Consider the following 21,655-nt stretch of genomic DNA (forward strand, 5'->3'; position numbering starts at 1 on the left):
ACAATTGGATGCTGCCTCACAAACCAGTAGACACAATAGACTAACACTGGACATAAGTCTGGCCAACCAGGGAGGTGTATGTAAAAAGATTGTAGAACAGTGTTGCACGTTTGTTCCTAACAATACTAGTCCGGATGGGAGCATTTCAAAAGCTCTGAGTGGGTTGGCAAGGTTATCTGTGGAGATGAAGGGTCTTGCAGGTGTGGAGGAGAGTGGACTGTTCCCCTGGCTGGGTGGTTGTTTTGGTAAGTACACTGCAATGATGATTACTGGATTTCTGACACTAGTTGTGGTTTTTCATTTCTGTGGTGCCTGTATCATACCTTGTTTGAAGAAGTTTGTTACAGATGTGTAAGGAGACTCTAGTATGATGCCGTTGCTTGATGCTCCAGTTGGAGAGGCTGATACGAAAACGAGCTTCCGCAGGAGAGTGGGCTGACAGAGGAGGACCCTTGGTTTGCTGTAGTTGATGTTGAATGAATAAAAAGTGATGTTTGTCCTCCCTGTTGTGAAGGTTTGAAGTTCCCGGGTGGCGACGAGCCCACCTGGTACAGGTTGCATAGAGGGATGGACCTGAGGGTTTAACATATTCTCGTTTTTTGGTTTACTAATGTGTGGTTGACCACTCCAGGGGTAGTTATTGGAGTGGTCTCCTTTTTGGTCCTTGCTCATTTACGACTCAACTTACATTGATGCTATTGGTCTCCCTAGGGGGTGCCAGATGAATATAAACTGGCGGACCAAGTGACAGCTGGGTTTGAATCATCATTTTGTTGGTGGTGTACAGTTAATAAAAATGTGGACAGAATTAACTACATTCATTTTAATGTCCAGAAACTGGGCAATTGGACTCAACAAGGCTTCGAGGCGGTCCATGGACAATTGGCAGCTACGTCCCTGATGGCATTTCAAAATAGAATCGCGGTTGATATGTTATTGGCTGAACGGGGGGGGGTCTGTGCAATGTTTGGTGAACAGTGTTGTACTTTCATTCCCAATAACACAGCTACGGATGGGAGTCTAACTGTAGCATTGGAGGGACTTCGTACCCTTAATGGTAAGATGAAACAGCATTCTGGAGTGGACACTACTATGTGGGACTCATGGATGGATGCTTTTGGTAAATATAAGACGCTGGTTTCCTCCATCCTAGTATCAATTTCTGTTTTTGCGGCCATTCTTGTACTTTGTGGATGCTGTTGCATTCCATGTGCGCGCACGCTTGGTAGCTGTGTTATAACTGCCGCCATAGACCCTAATCAGGAAAGGGCCCAAATGTTCCCATTGCTTGATGATGGGGAAGCTGGACCTGTCTATCTATTTGAGGACTAAGATACTTTTATGTCACGTCTCTTGTGAGACGTGAAGAGAGGGAATCAAAAATTTGTCTTCTGACAAATTTTATCCCATAGCTTTGTCTTTTTATACTTTTATGTCACGTCTCTTGTGAGACGTGAAGAGAGGGAATTAAAAATTTGTCTTCTGACAAATTTTATCCTTTAGTTTTGTCTTTTATATACTTTTATGTCACGTCTCTTGTGAGACGTGAAGAGGGGGATTTGTAAGAAATTGTATTAGATATTGGTAACTTGTTTTAACAACTTCTCAACATTACCTATAAGTTGACACAACATACACACCCCCTCTTTCTCTTGGACATATGCTGGACACATAGGACATATACACGGCACCCACAATTCCCCTCCCCCATGACAATCACACAGACACACCCAACCCATGGTTGGACCTCAGGACAAAGAACTCTCAGGAACCAATGGAACGTGGACACCAGGCCTGATCAGGACTACCCAAGACCCAGATCGACCAATCGGAAGGCCGGACTCGCAGATCTACCTACTTTGCTTGTTGTCTATATAGTACTGTACATTTCTGGAAACTGGCCTCTTTCCCGGACGATTCACTAGGAGTCAGACTGAAAGAGCCTTGCTGCAAGATTTTACTAAGATATCTTTACATGTGATTAAACGGCCTTATTATAAAATTATCCACCTCGTCCTATTGTCTCCTCTTGTTCTCCTGTCAACAGTAAACGTTTTACTAACAGTAGCCGGGGACTTTAATGCAGGGAAACTTAAATCAGTCTTACCAAATTTCTATCAGCATGTTAAATATGCAACCAGAGGGGAAAAAAACTCTGGACCACGTTTAGTCCACACACAGAGATGCATACAAAGCTCTCCCTCGCCCTCCATTTGGGAAATCTGACCATAATTCTATCTTCCTGATTCCTGCTTACAAGCAAAAATTAAAGCAGGAAGCACCAGTGACTCGATCGATTTCAAGGAGAGGGACTCTAAGCTCATAAGAAATCCCACTATGCCCGCCGATGAACCATCAAAGTGGGAAAGCGTCAATACAGGACTAAGATCGTATCGTACTACACCGGCTCTGACGCTCGTCGGATGTGTCAGGGCTTGCAAACCATTACAGACTACAAAGGGAAGCACAGCTGAGAGCTGCCCAGTGACATAAGCCTACCAGACGAGCTAAACTACTTCTATGCTCGCTTTGAGGTAAATAACACTGAAACATGCACGAGAGCACCAGCTGTTATGGAAGACTGTGTGATCACGCTCTCTGCAGCAGATTTGAGTAAGACCTTTAAACAGGTCAACATTCACAAGGCCGCAGGGTCAGATGGATTACCAAGACGTGTACTGCGAGCATGCGCTGACCAACTGGCAAGTGTCTTCACTGACATTTTCAACCTCTCCCTGTCCGAGTCTGTAATACCAACATGTTTTAAGCAGACCACCATAGTCCCTGTACCCAAGAACATTAAGGTAACCTGCCTAAATGACTACTGTCATGACGTGGCCCACTTTGGGTATAGCGAGTACCCTCCCCCTCTCTCTCACCACCTCTCTCTTCCCCCTACACCCCTGTTATCTCAGGTCGTAAATTCCATGAGGAGAGTCTCTTCCCCCCCGGCCATGCGGTATCGAGAGAGGGTTCACAGTAGAACAAAGGAACTTCTTCTACCTCACAGAGCTTGAGAACTGAACAATATCCATGTTTTGGAGAATGTGTAAACGGTCGGTGGAGAATCCAGCCACGACCGGTCCATTTTGTTTAATGTTTGTGACAATACAGCCACATTACCATAACTCTGTTTATACAAGTGTTTCCGTTATGAGATTTGCATCTATTTATTGTATAAAATGAATGAGTAAAGATGAAACTATTTGTGAAATTATGTAATGTGATTTTAAACTGTTTAATGAAAGAGAATCCAATTCCCTTTAAAGTTAACTAAGTCAACAAAGGATTAGCATTTCAATTATAATAATTATCAACTGTGTAGTGACTCTGGTCTTTCCCGGCCTTCTCAGTCCACACCCACTTCCCTTAACCAACCAAGCCGGCATATCGGTTTAGCCCACTAGAAAACATTCCCTATCATTTCCTTGTAACCATCTACTGTTTGTTTGTTTGTGCATTTCTGTGATTATTTAGTTAGTTAGTAAATAAATGATTAAAACAATTGATGTATGGATGATTCATAGTGAAGGCTGGGTTCGTGCAGATAACAATTTACGACGTTTGGAATGAGACTAACGTGAGGTAAAGAATAATTCATTAATTAGAAGACTAATTGATCAGATATTAAAATATCTGAAAATGTATATTAGGAAAATTATAACTTTGTAATCTGAAGATTTTCCTTGGTGCCCCGACTTCCTAGTTAATTACATTTACATGATTAGTTTAATCACGTAATAATAATTACAGAGAATTGATTTGATAAAATAACAGTCTTCAATTGAATGATTCCAAAGACAAGACACTACCGACGCGTAGGACTCACGTCTGTAGACATGAAGTGCTTTGAAAGGCTGGTCATGGCTCACATTCTATTGTGTTATTGACTGTATGTTTGTTTATCCCATGTGTAACTCTGTATTGTTGTTTTTGTCACACTGCTTTGCTTTATCTTGGTCAGGTCGCAGTTGTAAATGAGAACTTGTTCTCAACTGGCCTACCTGGTTAAATAAAGGTGAAATGAAATAAACATCAACTCCATTATCCCAGGAACCCTGGACCCACTCCAATTTACATACCGCCCCAACAGATCCACAGATGATGCAATCTCTATTGCACTCCACACTGCCCTTTCCCACCTGGACAAAAGGAACACCTATGTGAGAATGCTCTTCATTGACTACAGCTCAGCGTTCAACACCATAGTGCCCTCAAAGCTCATCAATAAGCTAAGAACCCTGAGACTAAACACCTCCCTCTGCAACTGGATCCTGGACTTCCTGACGGGCCGCCCCCAGGTGGTAAGGGTAGGTAACAATACATCCGCCACGCTGATCCTCAACACAGGGGCCCCTCAGGGGTGCGTGCTCAATCCCCTCCTGTACTCCTTGTTCACTCATGACTGCAGTGGTAGGCCTGATCACCGACAACGACGAGACAGCCTATAGGTGCCAGGACAACAACCTCTCCCTCAACGTGATCGATGCAAAGGAGATGATTGTGGACTACAGGAAAAAGAGGACCGATCACGCCCCCATTCTCATCGACGGGGCTGTAGTGGAGCAGGTTGAGAGCGTCAAGTCCCTTGGTGTCCACATCACCAACAAACTAACATGGCCCGAGCATATCAAGACAGTCGTGAAAAGGGCACAACAAAACCTATTCCCCCTCAGGAGACTGAAACGATTTGGCATGGGTCCTCAGATCCTCAAAAGATTCTGCTGCACCATCGAGAGCATCCTGACTGGTTGCATCACTGACTGTTATGGCAACTGCTTGGCCTCCAACCGCAAGGCACTACAGTGAGTAGTGCCTACGGCCCAGTACATCACTGGGGCCAAGCTTCCTGCCATCCAGGACCTCTATACCAGGTTGTGTCAGAGGAAGGCCCTAAAAATAGTCAAAGACTCTAGTCACCCTAGTCATAGACTATTCTCTCTGCTACCACACAGCAAGCGGTACCAGAGCGCCAAGTCTATGTCCAAGAGGCTTCTAAACAACTTCTACCCCCAAGTCATAAGACTCTACTCAAATGGGTCACGCAGACTATTTGCATTGCCCCCCCTCTTTTACACCACTGCTATTGTTATCAACTATGCATATTCACTTTAATAACTCTACCTACATGTACATATTACCTCAACTAACCGGTGCCCCCGCACATTGACTCTGTACCGGTACCCCCCTGTATATAGTCTCGCTATTGTTTTTACTGCTGCTCTTTAATTACTTGTTTCTTTTATTTCTTATTCATATATTTTTCACTGCACTGTTGGTTAGGGGCTCGTAAGTAAGAATTTGACTGTAAGGTTGTATTCAGCTCATGTGACTAATCACATTTGATTTGAATCATTGTTTCAGTTGGGGTTCACTGACTGCAGAGTAGTACAGCAGTGCCACCTTCAGGTCATTGGGTAAACTACAGGTTTAATACAGAAATCCTCCTCTTCTGAGTGGTTACTTAAAAAGGTTCAATATGCAGAGATCCCTCAGCCATTTCCTCATTGCTAAAATTCTAATAGTTTGCCTAATTTCAGTTTATGTGACAGAAAAATCAGAGTATAGAATCATTGTACCATCTAAACTGCTGTGAAATATATTTTCAATAACCCAAAATATTGTATTTTCAAGTATTTGAAGCTGGTGTACAAAACCAAAAGTATAAGACAAAAAATAAACTTAAGAACGGGAAGCATAGAAATAGCATACATAGAACTGATTTACTGCTTCTTAGACTTGCTTTTAATGAGTGAGATCTATAACACACATTTCTATGTGAATTTGGTCTGGTCGCCCAAATACAGTAAAGCTTATGGAGGTTTAGGGAGGTTTATTTAGGTTAGACCCATCAAGTCAACAAATTCAATGTTTCTAGCCAGGCCCAAACAGAATCAGCCATGAACCACCATGTAGGAAACTGTTGTTAAGCTGCTTTGGTCTAGGCTTTAGCTCAGTGGGCTAACAGGGTTTTGAGCTGCGCATAATAGCCCAGGTATTGAACCTGTGATATGTACAGCTCAGACTGCCCAAATATTGAACCTGAATTACATGTGCAACTCAAAACCCTGTTAGCCCACTGAGCTGAAGCCTAGGCCAAACAATGGTAGTGCTACCCATCCTTACCTCCAGCTCGAATATATAGGAGGGCAGCTCCTTGATGACGTTGTCCGAGAAATCCACCTCCTGCAGCTGAGTTCTCCAGAAGATGGAGATGGTATTGGGAAGACTCTCGATGGCGTTGGATGAGGCTCGACAGTGCTTCTACAGAGGGGGGAAACACCAATCAATGACTCACATCATCCAGAAGACGTTTCAAAACCATCACTCAAGTTCTCTGAATACAAGAGGGCAAAGGAGGTAGTGAAGCTTCGCTGAGAGGAGTCTGTATGATTTAAAAGACATGACCACTTTCCATTTCAATACCTAGTACCTTCTTGCCTCTACGCCGACAATGGTCACAAATCTATAAGGACTGGATAGGTGTAAGCTGGATGGTTCCACCCAGCTCTCCATTGTAGCTTCCACCATATTCCTTTCACCAATCCAGTCCTTTCAGAACTGAACATTTAGAAGGGGACAGGAGATACAGGAAGGTGCTAGGGATCCAAAAGGAACCAGGCCCTAGTTTCTTCCTACCAGGGGAACCATAGAGATACAATTAATAGATATCTTTGAGAAGAACACTAAACAGGGTAGGATCTAAAGGAAGGTGCTAGGGTTCCAAATGGAACAAGGCCGTAGTGTCTAGTAATACCAGAGGGCAGGCCCAGGGGTCAGGGAAGCTGGTGAGTCTGTTCCGGCAGACTTTGAGGGAAGTGAGGGATTTGAAAGAGTGAAGAACAGCAGAGGGAAGACTGGTCAGACAGTTGTCAGACACATCCAGCTCCTCCAGCTTACGCAGACCGATCCAGTTAGTACCTGAGGAGGAGCAGAAGAGGGCAATCAATTCATTCATCAATCTTCATTTGTAGAAACCAAAACATTTTGTACAAGGTAGCAATATAATGTGCTTCACATTAACAAATAAAGACAAAATAGATAGCAGCGATAAACAATTTGAGATTAGAATAAAATCCTAAGAACCCTTCTAAGAACATACTGATATACATTTGTGCAAAGACCACTCTGACATGCGGTGGATCATACCATTAGGAATGTCAAATAGGGAGGTGAGCTTGTTCTTAGCAGCAGAGAGCCTCTGGACTCTGGTGAGATGGAGCAGTCCGGACGGCAGGCTGGTCAACTCATTCTGAGACAGATTCACCTGGCGAAGTCTACAGCAGGACAGGAGCAGAGAACGAACACACACGTCAGGATTAAGTGAGATGGTGAGGCTAACAATACAAGGGAGATCTGCAGAACAGCAGACTACAGATATTAGATACACAGAGTGTACAAAACATCAACAACTCTTCCCAGGACACAGACTGACCAGGTGAACCCAGGGGAAACATATGGTCCCTTATTGATCCATTTCAAATCAGTGTAGATGAAGGGGAGGAGACAGGTTAAAGAAGGATTTTTAAGCCTTGAGACAAGTGAGACATGGATTGTGTGTGTGTGCCATTCAGAGGGTGACTGGGCAAGACAAAACATCTAAGTGCATTTGAACAGGGTATGGTAGTAGGTGCCAGGCACACTGGTTTGTGTCAAGAACTGCAATGCTTTTGGGTATTTCATGCTCAACAGTTTCCCATGTGTATCAAGAATTGTCCACCACCCAAAGGACATCCAACTTGACACAACTGTGGAAAGCATTGGAGACGACATGGGCCAGCATCCCTGTGGAATGCTTTCGACACCTTGTAGAGTCCATCCCCCAACGAATTGAAGCTGTTCTGAGGGCAAAAGGGAGTGTGCAACTCCATATTAGGAAGGTGTTCCTAATGTCTGGTATACTCAGTGTAAATGTGTGTGTACACTGTACACACTGCAGTGGAGCTGTTTAACTGGAAGTCCCCACAAGAATAGTAAACGAACAAAACGTTAACCAACTGGGGACATTTTGTTAGTCAAATGCTATTTCCAGGGTGTTTAAGGTTAAGTTTAGGTTTAGGGTTAGAAGCTAGGTTAAGGGTTAAGGTTAGGTTTACAGGTTAAGGAAAATAGTATTTTGAATGGGACTGAATTGTGTGTTCTCACAAGGGGGTTGTGTGTGTGTGTGTGTGTGTGTGTGTGTGTGTGTGTGTGTGTGTGTGTGTGTGTGTGTGTGTGTGTGTGTGTGTGTGTGTGTGTGTGTGTGTGTGTGTGTGTGTGTGTGTGTGTGTGTGTGTGTGTGTGTGCTAGGGCTGGCTGATATGAAACCTCTCGCTTCCCCTCTGTTTACACACACAGACCAAGCCCCTCCCCCTGCCACTCACAACAAAAAAGACTAAAGATCACTTCTTCTTCTCTGACAAGCGGTTTCAACTCGCTATTTGTGTTTGGTCCAACAGAATGGGTCGTATGCACACTGAAACACATTGAGACATTATATTACTGTAATGGAGGAGACGTTAACCTGGAGACGGAAACACATTGTGACATTATTTTACTGTAATGGAGGAGACATTAACCTGGAGACTGAAACACATTGAGACATTATATTACTGTAATGGAGGAGACGTTAACCTGGACACTGAAACACATTGAGACATTATTTTACTGTAATGGAGGAGACATTAACCTGGACACTGAAACACATTGAGACATTATATTACTGTAATGGAGGAGATGTTAACCTGGAGACTGAAACACATTGAAACATTATATTACTGTAATGGAGGAGACGTTAACTTGGACACTGAAACACATTGAGACATTATATTACTGTAATGGAGGAGACGTTAACCTGGAGACTGAAACACATTGAGACATTATATTACTGTAATGGAGGAGACGTTAACCTGGACACTGAAACACATTGAGACATTATATTACTGTAATGGTGGAGATGTTAACCTGGAGACTGAAACACATTGAGACATTATATTACTGTAATGGAGGAGACGTTAACCTGGACACTGAAACACATTGAGACATTATTTTACTGTAATGGAGGAGATGTTAACCTGGAGACTGAAACACATTGAGACATTATATTACTGTAATGGAGATGTTAACCTGGAGACAAACACATTGAGACATTATATTACTGTAATGGAGGAGACGTTAACCTGGACACTGAAACACATTGAGACATTATATTACTGTAATGGAGGAGACGTTAACCTGGAGACTGAAACACATTGAGACATTATATTACTGTAATGGAGGAGATGTTAACCTGGAGACTGAAACACATTGAGACATTATATTACTGTAATGGAGGAGACGTTAACCTGGAGACTGAAACACATTGAGACATTATATTACTGTAATGGAGGAGATGTTAACCTGGAGACTGAAACACATTGAGACATTATTTTACTGTAATGGAGGAGACGTTAACCTGGAGACTGAAACACATTGAGACATTATATTACTGTAATGGAGGAGACGTTAACCTGGAGACTGAAACACATTGAGACATTATTTTACTGTAATGGAGGAGATGTTAACCTGGAGACTGAAACACATTGAGACATTATTTTACTGTAATGGAGGAGACGTTAACCTGGAGACTGAAACACATTGAGACATTATTTTACTGTAATGGAGGAGACGTTAACCTGGAGACTGAAACACATTGAGACATTATATTACTGTAATGGAGGAGATGTTAACCTGGACACTGAAACACATTGAGACATTATATTACTGTAATGGAGGAGACGTTAACCTGGAGACTGAAACACATTGAGACATTATATTACTGTAATGGAGGAGACGTTAACCTGGAGACTGAAACACATTGAGACATTATATTACTGTAATGGAGGAGATGTTAACCTGGAGACTGAAACACATTGAGACATATTACTGTAATGGAGGAGACGTTAACCTGGAGACTGAAACACATTGAGACATTATTTTACTGTAATGGAGGAGATGTTAACCTGGACACAAACACATTGAGACATTATTTTACTGTAATGGAGGAGACGTTAACCTGGAGACTGAAACACATTGAGACATTATATTACTGTAATGGAGGAGATGTTAACCTGGAGACTGAATCACATTGAGACATTATATTACTGTAATGGAGGAGACGTTAACCTGGAGACTGAAACACATTGAGACATTATATTACTGTAATGGAGGAGACGTTAACCTGGAGACTGAAACACATTGAGACATTATATTACTGTAATGGAGGAGATGTTAACCTGGAGACTGAAACACATTGAGACACTATATTACTGTAATGGAGGAGACGTTAACCTGGAGACTGAAACACATTGAGACATTATTTTACTGTAATGGAGGAGATGTTAACCTGGAGACTGAAACACATTGAGACATTATATTACTGTAATGGAGGAGACGTTAACCTGGACACTGAAACACATTGAGACATTATATTACTGTAATGGAGGAGACGTTAACCTGGAGACTGAAACACATTGAGACATTATATTACTGTAATGGAGGAGACGTTAACCTGGAGACTGAAACACATTGAGACATTATATTACTGTAATGGAGGAGATGTTAACCTGGAGACTGAAACACATTGAGACATTATATTACTGTAATGGAGGAGACGTTAACCTTTCTAACCATACCCTGTTTATGTCTCAACTACTCAGATTGAGAGCGGAACAGACACTGCTAAAACGAGAGTATCGATAAACATTGATTCTGGAAATGTAACGCTCAGTTTGTTGCGCGTAGCATTGCGGTACCACGTACCGCTAGCAGCATACTAGCTGCCTAGTTTGTGTTTTATAAATGTGCAATAAGCATAAAACACAAATATATAAGAAATTGGCAACTCATTCTCATTCTGAGAAAGAAGGTAGGCCACTTGATTTCAACATCTGAACAAAGTGGACAGGCTAGCATGCTGTTAAACAGTTGGAGATGGACAGAAGGGTGTGTTCATAACAATTCAACTGTTCTACCTTGTTAGACAGCAAACAGATCCAAGTTGGTTAAACTTGAAATCTTAATATTAGCTGGCTAGCACGTGGGCTTGTGCTTGAGAGTTTGTTGATGAGACCGGTGTTCATTTTCTATAACACCTGCTACAACAAGTTAGTCATTATTAGTGAATGTGCATAATGCATGGTTCTGGTTAAATGTGTAACAAAAAGGTCATTTTCATACAGACTTGAAAGCCAGATCAGTGATTATTGCAAAAAAGCAGGTTAAACTATTTTGATAAAATAATGAAATGATTAGTCGTATGGTTGTGTAAGGCTTATAATTAGCCTAGGTATAATTTCACAAACCCTGAAGTATTAGATTATTGCTGACTGCAGTGTATTTGACCTTTAAATCCTACAACAAAGCTTATATAGAGAAAATATGTTTAAAAGATATCATGAATCATCCATAAGTTAGAAAAAAATCTAGATAGGATTTTTAGGCCATACCGCCCAGCCCTAGTGTGTGTGTGTGTGTGTGTGTGTGTGTGTGTGTGTGTGTGTGTGTGTGTGTGTGTGTCTACAAGCTATCTGTGAATGTGGAGCAGCACCTGGAACAGATGATCTCCTGTGAGCTCTGTGCTGTGTGCAGCTCTTTGAACAGGTTGTTGGAGAGGTCTAGGGTCCGGAGCTGTATGAGCCCCCAGGGAACCACGGAGGGCAGGGAGCTGAGGCTGTTACACGACAGGTCCAGGTGGGAGATACGGGACGACACGTCCATGAACCAGTCCAGCTCCAACCACGGCAGCTTCAGACCTGACCAACGGCCACATAGTAGCTAGAGCGGGAGAGAGGAAACAACATGTTGGCTGACGTTTTTATGGTGCACAACACACACACACACACACACACACACACACACACACACACACACACACACACACACACACACACACACACACACACACACACACACACACACACACACACACACACACACACACACACACACACACACACACACACACTACGTCTGGCCTGGCCAACACACTGGGTAAAACATAACACATTCACAGAGAGAAAAATACATACGCAGACACACAAGAGACACACACACACAAACGCAGCCACACACACATAAACGCAGGCAAGCGCAGACACACACACACAAACGCAGACACACACACACAAACGCAGCCACACACACACATAAACGCAGGCAAACGCAGACACACACACACAAACGCAGACACACACAAACGCAGCCACACACACATAAACGCAGGCAAACGCAGACACACACACACAAACGCAGACACACACACACAAACGCAGACACACACACACACAAATACACAAACACCTCCCCTCAGTTACCTTTTCTCCCGCTGGTTCTGTGTGTGTGTCTGCTTCTTCTACCAGTCGTTGTTCAACGAGCAGTCTGCTGAAGGCTGGATAATCCATCAGGGTGTAGGAGGACAGCCCAGCGCCATTCTGCAGCAGGAATCTAGCTATCTCCTCATTACCTACATAGAACACAGTTAGACGGACGTTCTGAACAGACCCCTGGTCTAAGATAACGGGAAGTTCTCCTCATCTCTCCACCAATATGCCCAGAGTAGGCTGAAGTTGCTCATAGACACTGATTTTGAGTGAGTTTTGCATTTTCCCTTCTAATGGTTAAGCGTAGGGGAAGCTGATCCTACATCATAAAGCCAGAATAAGGAAGTGAGTTGGAGGTTGAATTGGAGACACAGTAGAGTAGGAGGAAATCCCCGTCTGCTGTTTTCAGCCTGACAACACACCACAGTAGGAATGTCTAACTCTAACATTTGGTCCAACGTGGCTAATATGTAAGCGTACATCAAATCTAATCAACTTGTTATTGCGGGTGTAGAAAAATGCTGGTGTTCCTAGCTCCAACAGTGCAGTAATATCTAATAATGCGAGAAATAATTTTTACAAAAAATAAAAACGCAAGATACAGTGCAAACTTCTATACTTGACTGTGTTCTCTACTTTTGTGTGAGGCGTGTGTGGCGTGTGTGGCTTATGTGTGAGGTATTTGTAGGCTGTGTTCGTTTGTGTGTGTATGTAAATACACACTATCGTTCAAAAATTTGGGGTCACTTAGAAATGCCCTTGTTTTTGAAAGCACCTTTTTTTGCCCATTAAAATAACATAAAATTGATCAGAAATACAGTGTAGACATTGTTAATGTTGTAAATGACTATTGTAGCTGGAAACGGCCCATTAGAGGCCCATTATCAGCAACCATCACTCCTGTGTTCCAATGGCATGTTCTGTTAGCTAATCCAAGTTTATCATTTTAAAACCTAATTGATCATTAGAAAACCCTTTTGCAATTATGTTAGCACAGCCGAAAACTGTTGTGCTGATTAAAGAAGCAATAAAACTGGCCTTCTTTAGACTAGTTGAGTATCTGGAGCATCAGCATTTGTGGGTTCAATTACAGGCTCAAAATGGCCAGAAACAAAGAACTTTCTTCTGAAACTCGTCAGCCTATTCTTGTTTTGAGAAATGAAGGCTATTCCATACGAGAAATTGCCAAGAAACTGAAGATCTCATACAACGCTGTGTACTACTCCCTTCACAGAACAGCGCAAACTGGCGCTGACCAGAATAGAAAGAGGACTGGGAGGCCCCGGTGCACAACTGAGCAAGAGGACAAGTACTTTAGAGTGTCTAGTTTGAGAAACCGATGCCTCACAAGTCCACAACTGGCAGCTTAATTAAATAGTACCCGCAAAACACCAGTCTCAACGTCAACAGTGAAGAGGCGACTATTCTGGCTGTTCTGTGAAGGGAGTAGTACACAGCGTTGTACGAGATCTTCAGCTCCAGATGCTAACATAATTGCAAAAGGGTTTTCTAATGATCAAATAGCCTTTTAAAATGATAAACTTGGATTAGCTAACACAATGTGCCATTGGAACACAGGAGTGATGGTTGCTGATAATGGGCCTCTGTACGCCTATGTGGATATTCCATTAAAAATCAGCCATTTCTAGCTACAATAGTCATTTACAACACTAACACTGTCTACACTGTATTTCTGATAAAATTTTATGTCATTTCAATGGACAAAAAATGTGCTTATCTTGCAAAAACAAGGACATTTCTAAGTGACCCCAAACATTTGAACGGTAGTGTATGTGTGGCGTATGTGTGCACATGTACAGTATGTGTGTATGTGGAGTACATCTACACTGTGTCTTGCTGTCTACCTGCGCGTGCAGCAGCGTAGAGAGGCAGCCCCGTGATGACAGCAAACTCCTCCTGGTGGATGGCACAGTCCTCAACGTCGGCATGGTAACCCTGCACCAACATTCTAACCACCTCCAGGTGACCCTGTTGGCACGCCGACACCAACATCCAGTTCAGCAGATCTCTGTGGACACACGGACCTGAGAGAGACATGCAATCTGTTTATCATCTACTAACTATGATTACTACACAGACAGACAGACAGACACAAATGCACCACATCTCACACATACACACACACACTTTCAGAACAATACATGCAATCTGTTACTATCTATTAACTACTACAACTACACACACACAGGTGGAAAATGTCACACACACACACACACCACACACACACACACACACACACACAAACAAACACACACAAACACACACAAACACACACACACACACACAGCATTGTCACCTGGTAGTGAGTCGAGCAGCTCTCTGACCAGGCTGACATGTCCATTGTGTGCAGCCAGGATGGCAGGGTTTCCCTCCGACGGCTCCAGGGGCAGGGGCACACGGGCCTCATGGAGGAGGTAACTCACGCTCTCCGCATCACCATACTGGGTGGCCACACACAAGAGACGCAGCTGAGGAAGGGACGGGAATAAGACAAGTTAGTATATTAGCAGATAGTCAAGTTTTGTTCAAGTCCACCTCTCCACCTCTACCATAGGCTCCACCTTAGTTGATCTGTAGCCAACTCTTCATTCATTGTCATGCTATACAGTTGGGAGCAGGGGGACATTTAATTTCAATCACAGTCAATCCAGGAAGTACACTGAAATTCCAATTCCTATTCTCTTCAATGTTTTTCAATGAGGAACATTTGGAATTGGAATTTGGTGTCGTTTCTGAATTGATTGGAATTGAAATGGAATTGACCCCAACCCTGGTTGGGAGCATTCAAAAGTTACCATGTACTGCAGCCTGTGTTGCCAATTTAGCAACTTTGTCGCTATATTTAGCTAGTGTTCGGATCCCTCCAGCTACCTTTAAGGAAGTTTTGACACCAAGGGTTACTATGGTTTTGATAGCATTTAGTGACTTTTCCCACTCAATTCTGCAGCAAATTGGTGCTGTGACTTCGTTGCAGCAACGGCAAAATGTCATCTAGCGACAAATCAAGGAGCTAATAGCTATTCTCACTGAATATATGTTGGCAACAATATCTGCAGCTAGGTAAAAACATGAGCATCAACGTTGATGTAATGGCACCATCAGGTGGGCAATCAACAATGTACGACCAATAGATGAGTTAGCCACAACACATCCAGTATGGAACGAGGCAACCAATAGATGAGTTAGCCACAGCACATCCAGTATGGAACAAGACAACCAATAGATGAGTTAGCCACAGCACATCCAGTATGGAACGAGGCGACCAATAGATGAGTTAGCCACAGCACATCCAGTATGGAACGAGGCGACCAATAGATGAGTTAGCCACAGCACATCCAGTATGGAACGAGGCGACCAATAGATGAGTTAGCCACAGCACATCCAGTATGGAATGAGGCGACCAATAGATGAGTTAGCCACAGCACATCCAGTATGGAACGAGGCGACCAATAGATGAGTTAGCCACAGCACATCCAGTATGGAACGAGGCGACCAATAGATGAGTTAGCCACAGCACATCCAGTATGGAATGAGGCGACCAATAGATGAGTTAGCCACAGCACATCCAGTATGGAACAAGACAACCAATAGATGAGTTAGCCACAGCACATCCAGTATGGAACAAGACAACCAATAGATGAGTTAGCCACAGCACATCCAGTATGGAACAAGACAACCAATAGATGCGTTAGCCACAGCACATCCAGTATGGAACGAGGCGACCAATAGATGAGTTAGCCACAGCACATCCAGTATGGAATGAGGCGACCAATAGATGAGTTAGCCACAGCACATCCAGTATGGAACGAGGCGACCAATAGATGAGTTAGCCACAGCACATCCAGTATGGAACGAGGCGACCAATAGATGAGTTAGCCACAGCACATCCAGTATGGAACGAGGCAACCAATAGATGCGTTAGCCACAACACATCCAGTATGGAACGAGGCAACCAATAGATGAGTTAGCCACAGCACATCCAGTATGGAACAAGACAACCAATAGATGAGTTAGCCACAACACATCCAGTATGGAACGAGGCTACCTCTACAACACCTGGATAAGGTGTTAGTGATTGGCTAAAATAGAATTAGGGTTGTCCTCAACTAAAGAAAAAATATTGGTTGACCGAAAGTTGTTTGTTCTTTTGACCAATCTATTTGTCAAAATTTTAAGCCTGTATTTTTCCATTTATAGACACACCCTACGTGTTTTAATAAAATCAACTATATGTATTGAGCTTGTCTGATGCTTTAAGCTTACGGTTTGATGAAATAAGAAATGCCTCAAGAGGGCACCAGAGATCTAGATAACCAGAAGACCTTAACCTGACCCAAGTATTCTCCTCCCGCTCCTGCTGGCTTTCGCAGATTATGCCGTTACTCTCCTGAAGTTGCCGGTAATAGGCTGCAGGAGGACTCGGCAACCTTTCTCATGTGGAATGCCGATTTAACTTACCATTTCTACCGATCTGCGTGCCAGTTATGTTTTTCATAAACACATTTTCGTGAAACAGTTTCATTTAAATTTATAATATCTTCATATCTCAAAATCATTGTCATGTGGTTAATCAAAATTCTATCCAAAAGAAAATGATAAACCTAAAAAGTAACTTCTATTGCCATTGCCAACTATGTAAAAATAGCCTACATAAAGCCAAACAGTACCAGCACACGAAATGAGTACCGGAACCTATTTCAGTCCAAGTCAAGCACTGATAAGAAGTAATCAGGTAGGCCTATTTTATGCCGTTTCCACTGGATCAGAGCATGACATTTTTCCCTTTCACGCTGAGTGGTTATCGAAAGGGAGAGAGCTGGAAAGACTTTTCAAATACATTAAGGAACTATTGTAATTCTCAATTAATATAAAAACAGACTTTGTTTGCTTGCTGTTTAAGGTGAAGAAAACTTTACTTTGAGGACCTCCACAGGTCATTCGTGGTGGTGCGTTAAGCCAATCAAAAATACTATCAGATCCCCAAATGGGCACGTTTATATACATTTGCGCACAGGCCAGGTAGCCTATAGGCCTACTTATATGCGTGCGCGTCCTGACTCAACATTGACAGGAGCGCTCCAAACAAAAGACAATGACTAAATTGACAAAACTTGTAAATGGAATGAAATAAACCAAAACTTGTTTCTCACAAGTGTAGCACAGGTTGTGCGCTCTGAAAACAATGTGTCCACTCAGACAATGAGAACAGGAAGACTGCAATAATAATATTGAATGCATTAACAGAAATGACCATAACCAAAGTAACAAACATGGTAGATGAGACATTATATTCATTTACGGTCAATGTACTATGTAAATGGAGAAGTGATATAAACTAACAAACGCAAACAATTCACACAATGAATTTATGAAACAATGAATGTGCACAAATTGGCGGGAGAGAGCACATTCTGTAGAGAGAAGTGCATTGTACATCTGGGCGCTGCATTGGCCATGCAGTCTTTACGGTGAAACGGCCTCAGCAGTAGTCAGGGTATTCATACTTCTTGCGCTTCGTGGAGCAGTGCAGAGCTGCTGTCAAGGAAGTGAGTTTGTGTTTTCTACAGGATGTACCGCCCCTCCAACTACTGTCAACCAATCATGTCAATGCGGAGTGACACAGAACCCACCGCATTGTTACAAAATTTGGAAAGCGCATGGCGATGTGGTACAGTGCTTGATTTGGCCTTTGCATGCCTCTGCAGGCGCCACAATTGCGTCACACCCTCCATATAGAGCCACCGACCACATTTGTCGGATCAAGCAAAAACTGAAAAATAAATGTACATTTCAGAGTTATAGAAAAATGCCATTTTCAGGGAACAAGTAATGGGTTAACAACTTACAGCTGTTCTGCAGCAATGGAAGTAAATTAAGCCTTGAAAGTTGATGCTAACAATTCCTACAGGCGTCCCAACTTTTGTTGATTACTTACAAACCCTCTGTCTGTATAAAAGCTTAAGCATTATTTGGACAGTATTGTACTGCAGGAAGTAGTATATTGATATCATAATGGCGAGAAAAAGGCAATTAACAAAGGAAGACAGAAATACCAGTATAACCCTTAAAAGTGTAGGTCTTTCCTAGAAAAGAAAGAAAGCCGAGGTGTCAGTGAGTACAGTTTCCTACACCATCAAAAGGCACTTGGAAACTGGAGGAAACTCAGACAGGAAGAGGTCTGGCAGACCCAAAGCCACAACAGAATCAGAAGAAAAGTTTCTGAGAGTCAACAGCTTGTGTGACAGGCGGCTCACAGGACAACAGCTTCAAGCTGTTCTGTGAAGGGAGTAGTACACAGCGTTGTATGAGATCTCCAGTTTCTTGGCAATTTCTCACATGGAATAGCCTTCATTTCTCAGAACAAGAATAGGCTGACGAGTTTCAAAAGAAAGTTGTTTGTTTCTGGCCATTTTGAGCCTGTAATCGAACTGCTAATGCTCCAGATACTCAACTAGTCTAAAGAAGGACAGTTTTATTACTTCTTTAAATCAGCACAGCAGTTTTCAGCTGTGTTAACATAATTGCAAAAGGGTTTTCTAATGATCAATTAGCCTTCTAAAATAAAAACTTGGATTAGCCAACACAATGTGCCATTGGAACACAGAAGTGATGGTTGCTGATAATGGGCCTCTGTACGCCTAACATTAACAATGTCTACACTGTATTTCTGATACATGTTATGTTATTTTAATGTACAAAAAAAAAAGGTGCTTTTCTCATATACGTTACTGCTTGACTAAAACAATCTCGGGCCGATCAACAGCCTGATGACCAAACAATTGACCAGTCGACTAATAGAATACTGTGCTCACTGACTGTTGTTCTATAGGGCCAAAGTTGGACCTGATCTCTGTTCTCATTCCACAGAAACCACAGTTCCTATGCTGAACTTTGTGATTGTATTGTAGGCACTGGATGGCAGTGTAACTGTTTGAAGTATTGATATATATTAACTGTATCGACCGACTGAATACTTGTTAGATTCCTTTGTGCACCAAGCAGTTTGCACACTGTTGTGTTGCTCTACTTCTTACGTAAAGGCTTCTTAAGCACTGGAGAGAGTTGCCAAGCTGCTTTCAAGCACACCTCGTTCATCTATAATTCCTGATTACCACTGGCCGACATAAGTACCACTGGCCGACATAAGTACCACTGGCCGACATAAGTAGCATTGGCCGACATAAGTAGCACTGGCCGACATGTTGTGAGGAAGCCTAAAAGTAGCAGTATGAATCAAGCGTCAGGGTATTTTAGGGTACAAGAACAGAAGCCATGTAAATTAAAAAAACAGTTCTCCTTTTTCAATCTGACACACAATTGTTTTATATGAATTTAACATTATCTCCAGCCAACCTGTATTACCAGTTCTCAGGAACATGGCAGTAACTGGGTCTCCATATCTCCAGCCAACCTGTATTACCAGTTCTCAGGAACATGGCAGTAACTGGGTCTCCATATCTCCAGCCAACCTGTATTACCAGTTCTCAGGAACATGGCAGTAACTGGGTCTCCATATCTCCAGTCAACCTGTATTACCAGTTCTCAGGAACATGGCAGTAACTGGGTCTCCATATCTCCAGCCAACCTGTATTACCAGTTCTCAGGAACATGGCAGTAACTGGGTCTCCATATTTCCAGTCAACCTGTATTACCAGTTCTCAGGAACATGGCAGTAACTGGGTCTCCATATCTCCAGTCAACCTGTATTACCAGTTCTCAGGAACATGGCAGTAACTGGGTCTCCATATCTCCAGTCAACCTGTATTACCAGTTCTCAGGAACATGGCAGTAACTGGGTCTCCATATGTCCAGTCAACCTGTATTACCAGTTCTCAGGAACATGGCAGTAACTGGGTCTCTATATCTCCAGCCAACCTGTATTACCAGTTCTCAGGAACATGGCAGTAACTGGGTCTCCATATCTCCAGTCAACCTGTATTACCAGTTCTCAGGAACATGGCAGTAACTGGGTCTCCATATCTCCAGTCAACCTGTATTACCAGTTCTCAGGAACATGGCAGTAACTGGGTCTCCATATCTCCAGTCAACCTGTATTACCAGTTCTCAGGAACATGGCAGTAACTGGGTCTCCATATGTCCAGTCAACCTGTATTACCAGTTCTCAGGAACATGGCAGTAACTGGGTCTCCATATGTCCAGTCAACCTGTATTACCAGTTCTCAGGAACATGGCAGTAACTGGGTCTCCATATGTCCAGTCAACCTGTATTACCAGTTCTCAGGAACATGGCAGTAACTGGGTCTCCATATCTCCAGTCAACCTGTATTACCAGTTCTCAGGAACATGGCAGTAACTGGGTTGTATTCAGTAGGGAGAAAACGTCTTGAAACGCAGTGAAACCTGGAGGTACTAGCTGAACTCGTCCGATAATAGTCGGAACATATGCTGGTGTGTCAAGTGTTAAATTACAGTGAGCTCCACATCAAATCTATTCCTGAATGACAGGAAGACAAGCAGATAAAAGGTAACCAAGGGCAACACTGAACACTCTAGGAAAGGAGAAGTGTGTTTGGCAGCATGAGTGTTTGGAACCTACCGTATGCACACATACACACACGCGAGATTACTGTCCCATAATGATCCATACAGTAATGAGATTACTGTCCCATAATGATCCATACAGTAATGAGATTACTGTCCCATAATGATCCATACAGTAATGAGATTACTGTCCCAGTATGATCCATACAGTAATGAGATTACTGTCCCATAATGATCCATACAGTAATGAGATTACTGTCCCATAATGATCCATACAGTAATGAGATCACTGTCCCAGTATGATCCATACAGTAATGAGATTATTGTCCCAGTATGATCCATACAGTAATGAGATTACTGTCCCATAATGATCCATACAGTAATGAGATTACTGTCCCAGTATGATCCATACAGTAATGAGATTACTGTCCCATAATGATCCATACAGTAATGAGATTACTGTCCCAGTATGATCCATACAGTAATGAGATTACTGTCCCATAATGATCCATACAGTAATGAGATCACTGTCCCAGTATGATCCATACAGTAATGAGATTATTGTCCCAGTATGATCCATACAGTATGAGATTACTGTCCCAGTATGATCCATACAGTAATGAGATTACTGTCCCAGTATGATCCATACAGTAATGAGATCACTGTCCCAGTATGATCCATACAGTAATGAGATTACTGTCCCATAATGATCCATACAGTAATGAGATTACTGTCCCATAATGATCCATACAGTAATGAGATTACTGTCCCATAATGATCCATACAGTAATGAG

At 42.6% G+C, this 21,655-nt stretch overlaps 1 protein-coding gene across 5 annotated transcripts in view; it reads right to left on the bottom strand.

The window, feature by feature from the left end:
- The window catches only part of lrrk1 (leucine-rich repeat kinase 1), a 146,219-nt gene that overhangs the window by 93,383 nt on the left and 31,181 nt on the right, over positions 1-21,655 (bottom strand). For all 5 annotated transcript variants that reach the window (XM_071400831.1, XM_071400830.1, XM_071400833.1 and 2 more), the window contains 7 exons: positions 14,656-14,827; positions 14,204-14,383; positions 12,333-12,481; positions 11,567-11,793; positions 7,150-7,277; positions 6,758-6,921; positions 6,127-6,264 (listed from right to left, as the gene is read on the bottom strand). In XM_071400831.1, the coding sequence (XP_071256932.1) occupies positions 6,127-6,264; positions 6,758-6,921; positions 7,150-7,277; positions 11,567-11,793; positions 12,333-12,481; positions 14,204-14,383; positions 14,656-14,827 (1,158 nt within the window). The remainder of the gene's footprint in view (positions 1-6,126; positions 6,265-6,757; positions 6,922-7,149; positions 7,278-11,566; positions 11,794-12,332; positions 12,482-14,203; positions 14,384-14,655; positions 14,828-21,655) is intronic.

Source organism: Salvelinus alpinus, chromosome 5, assembly GCF_045679555.1.
Source record: "Salvelinus alpinus chromosome 5, SLU_Salpinus.1, whole genome shotgun sequence".
Taxonomy (NCBI): Eukaryota; Metazoa; Chordata; class Actinopteri; order Salmoniformes; family Salmonidae; genus Salvelinus; species Salvelinus alpinus.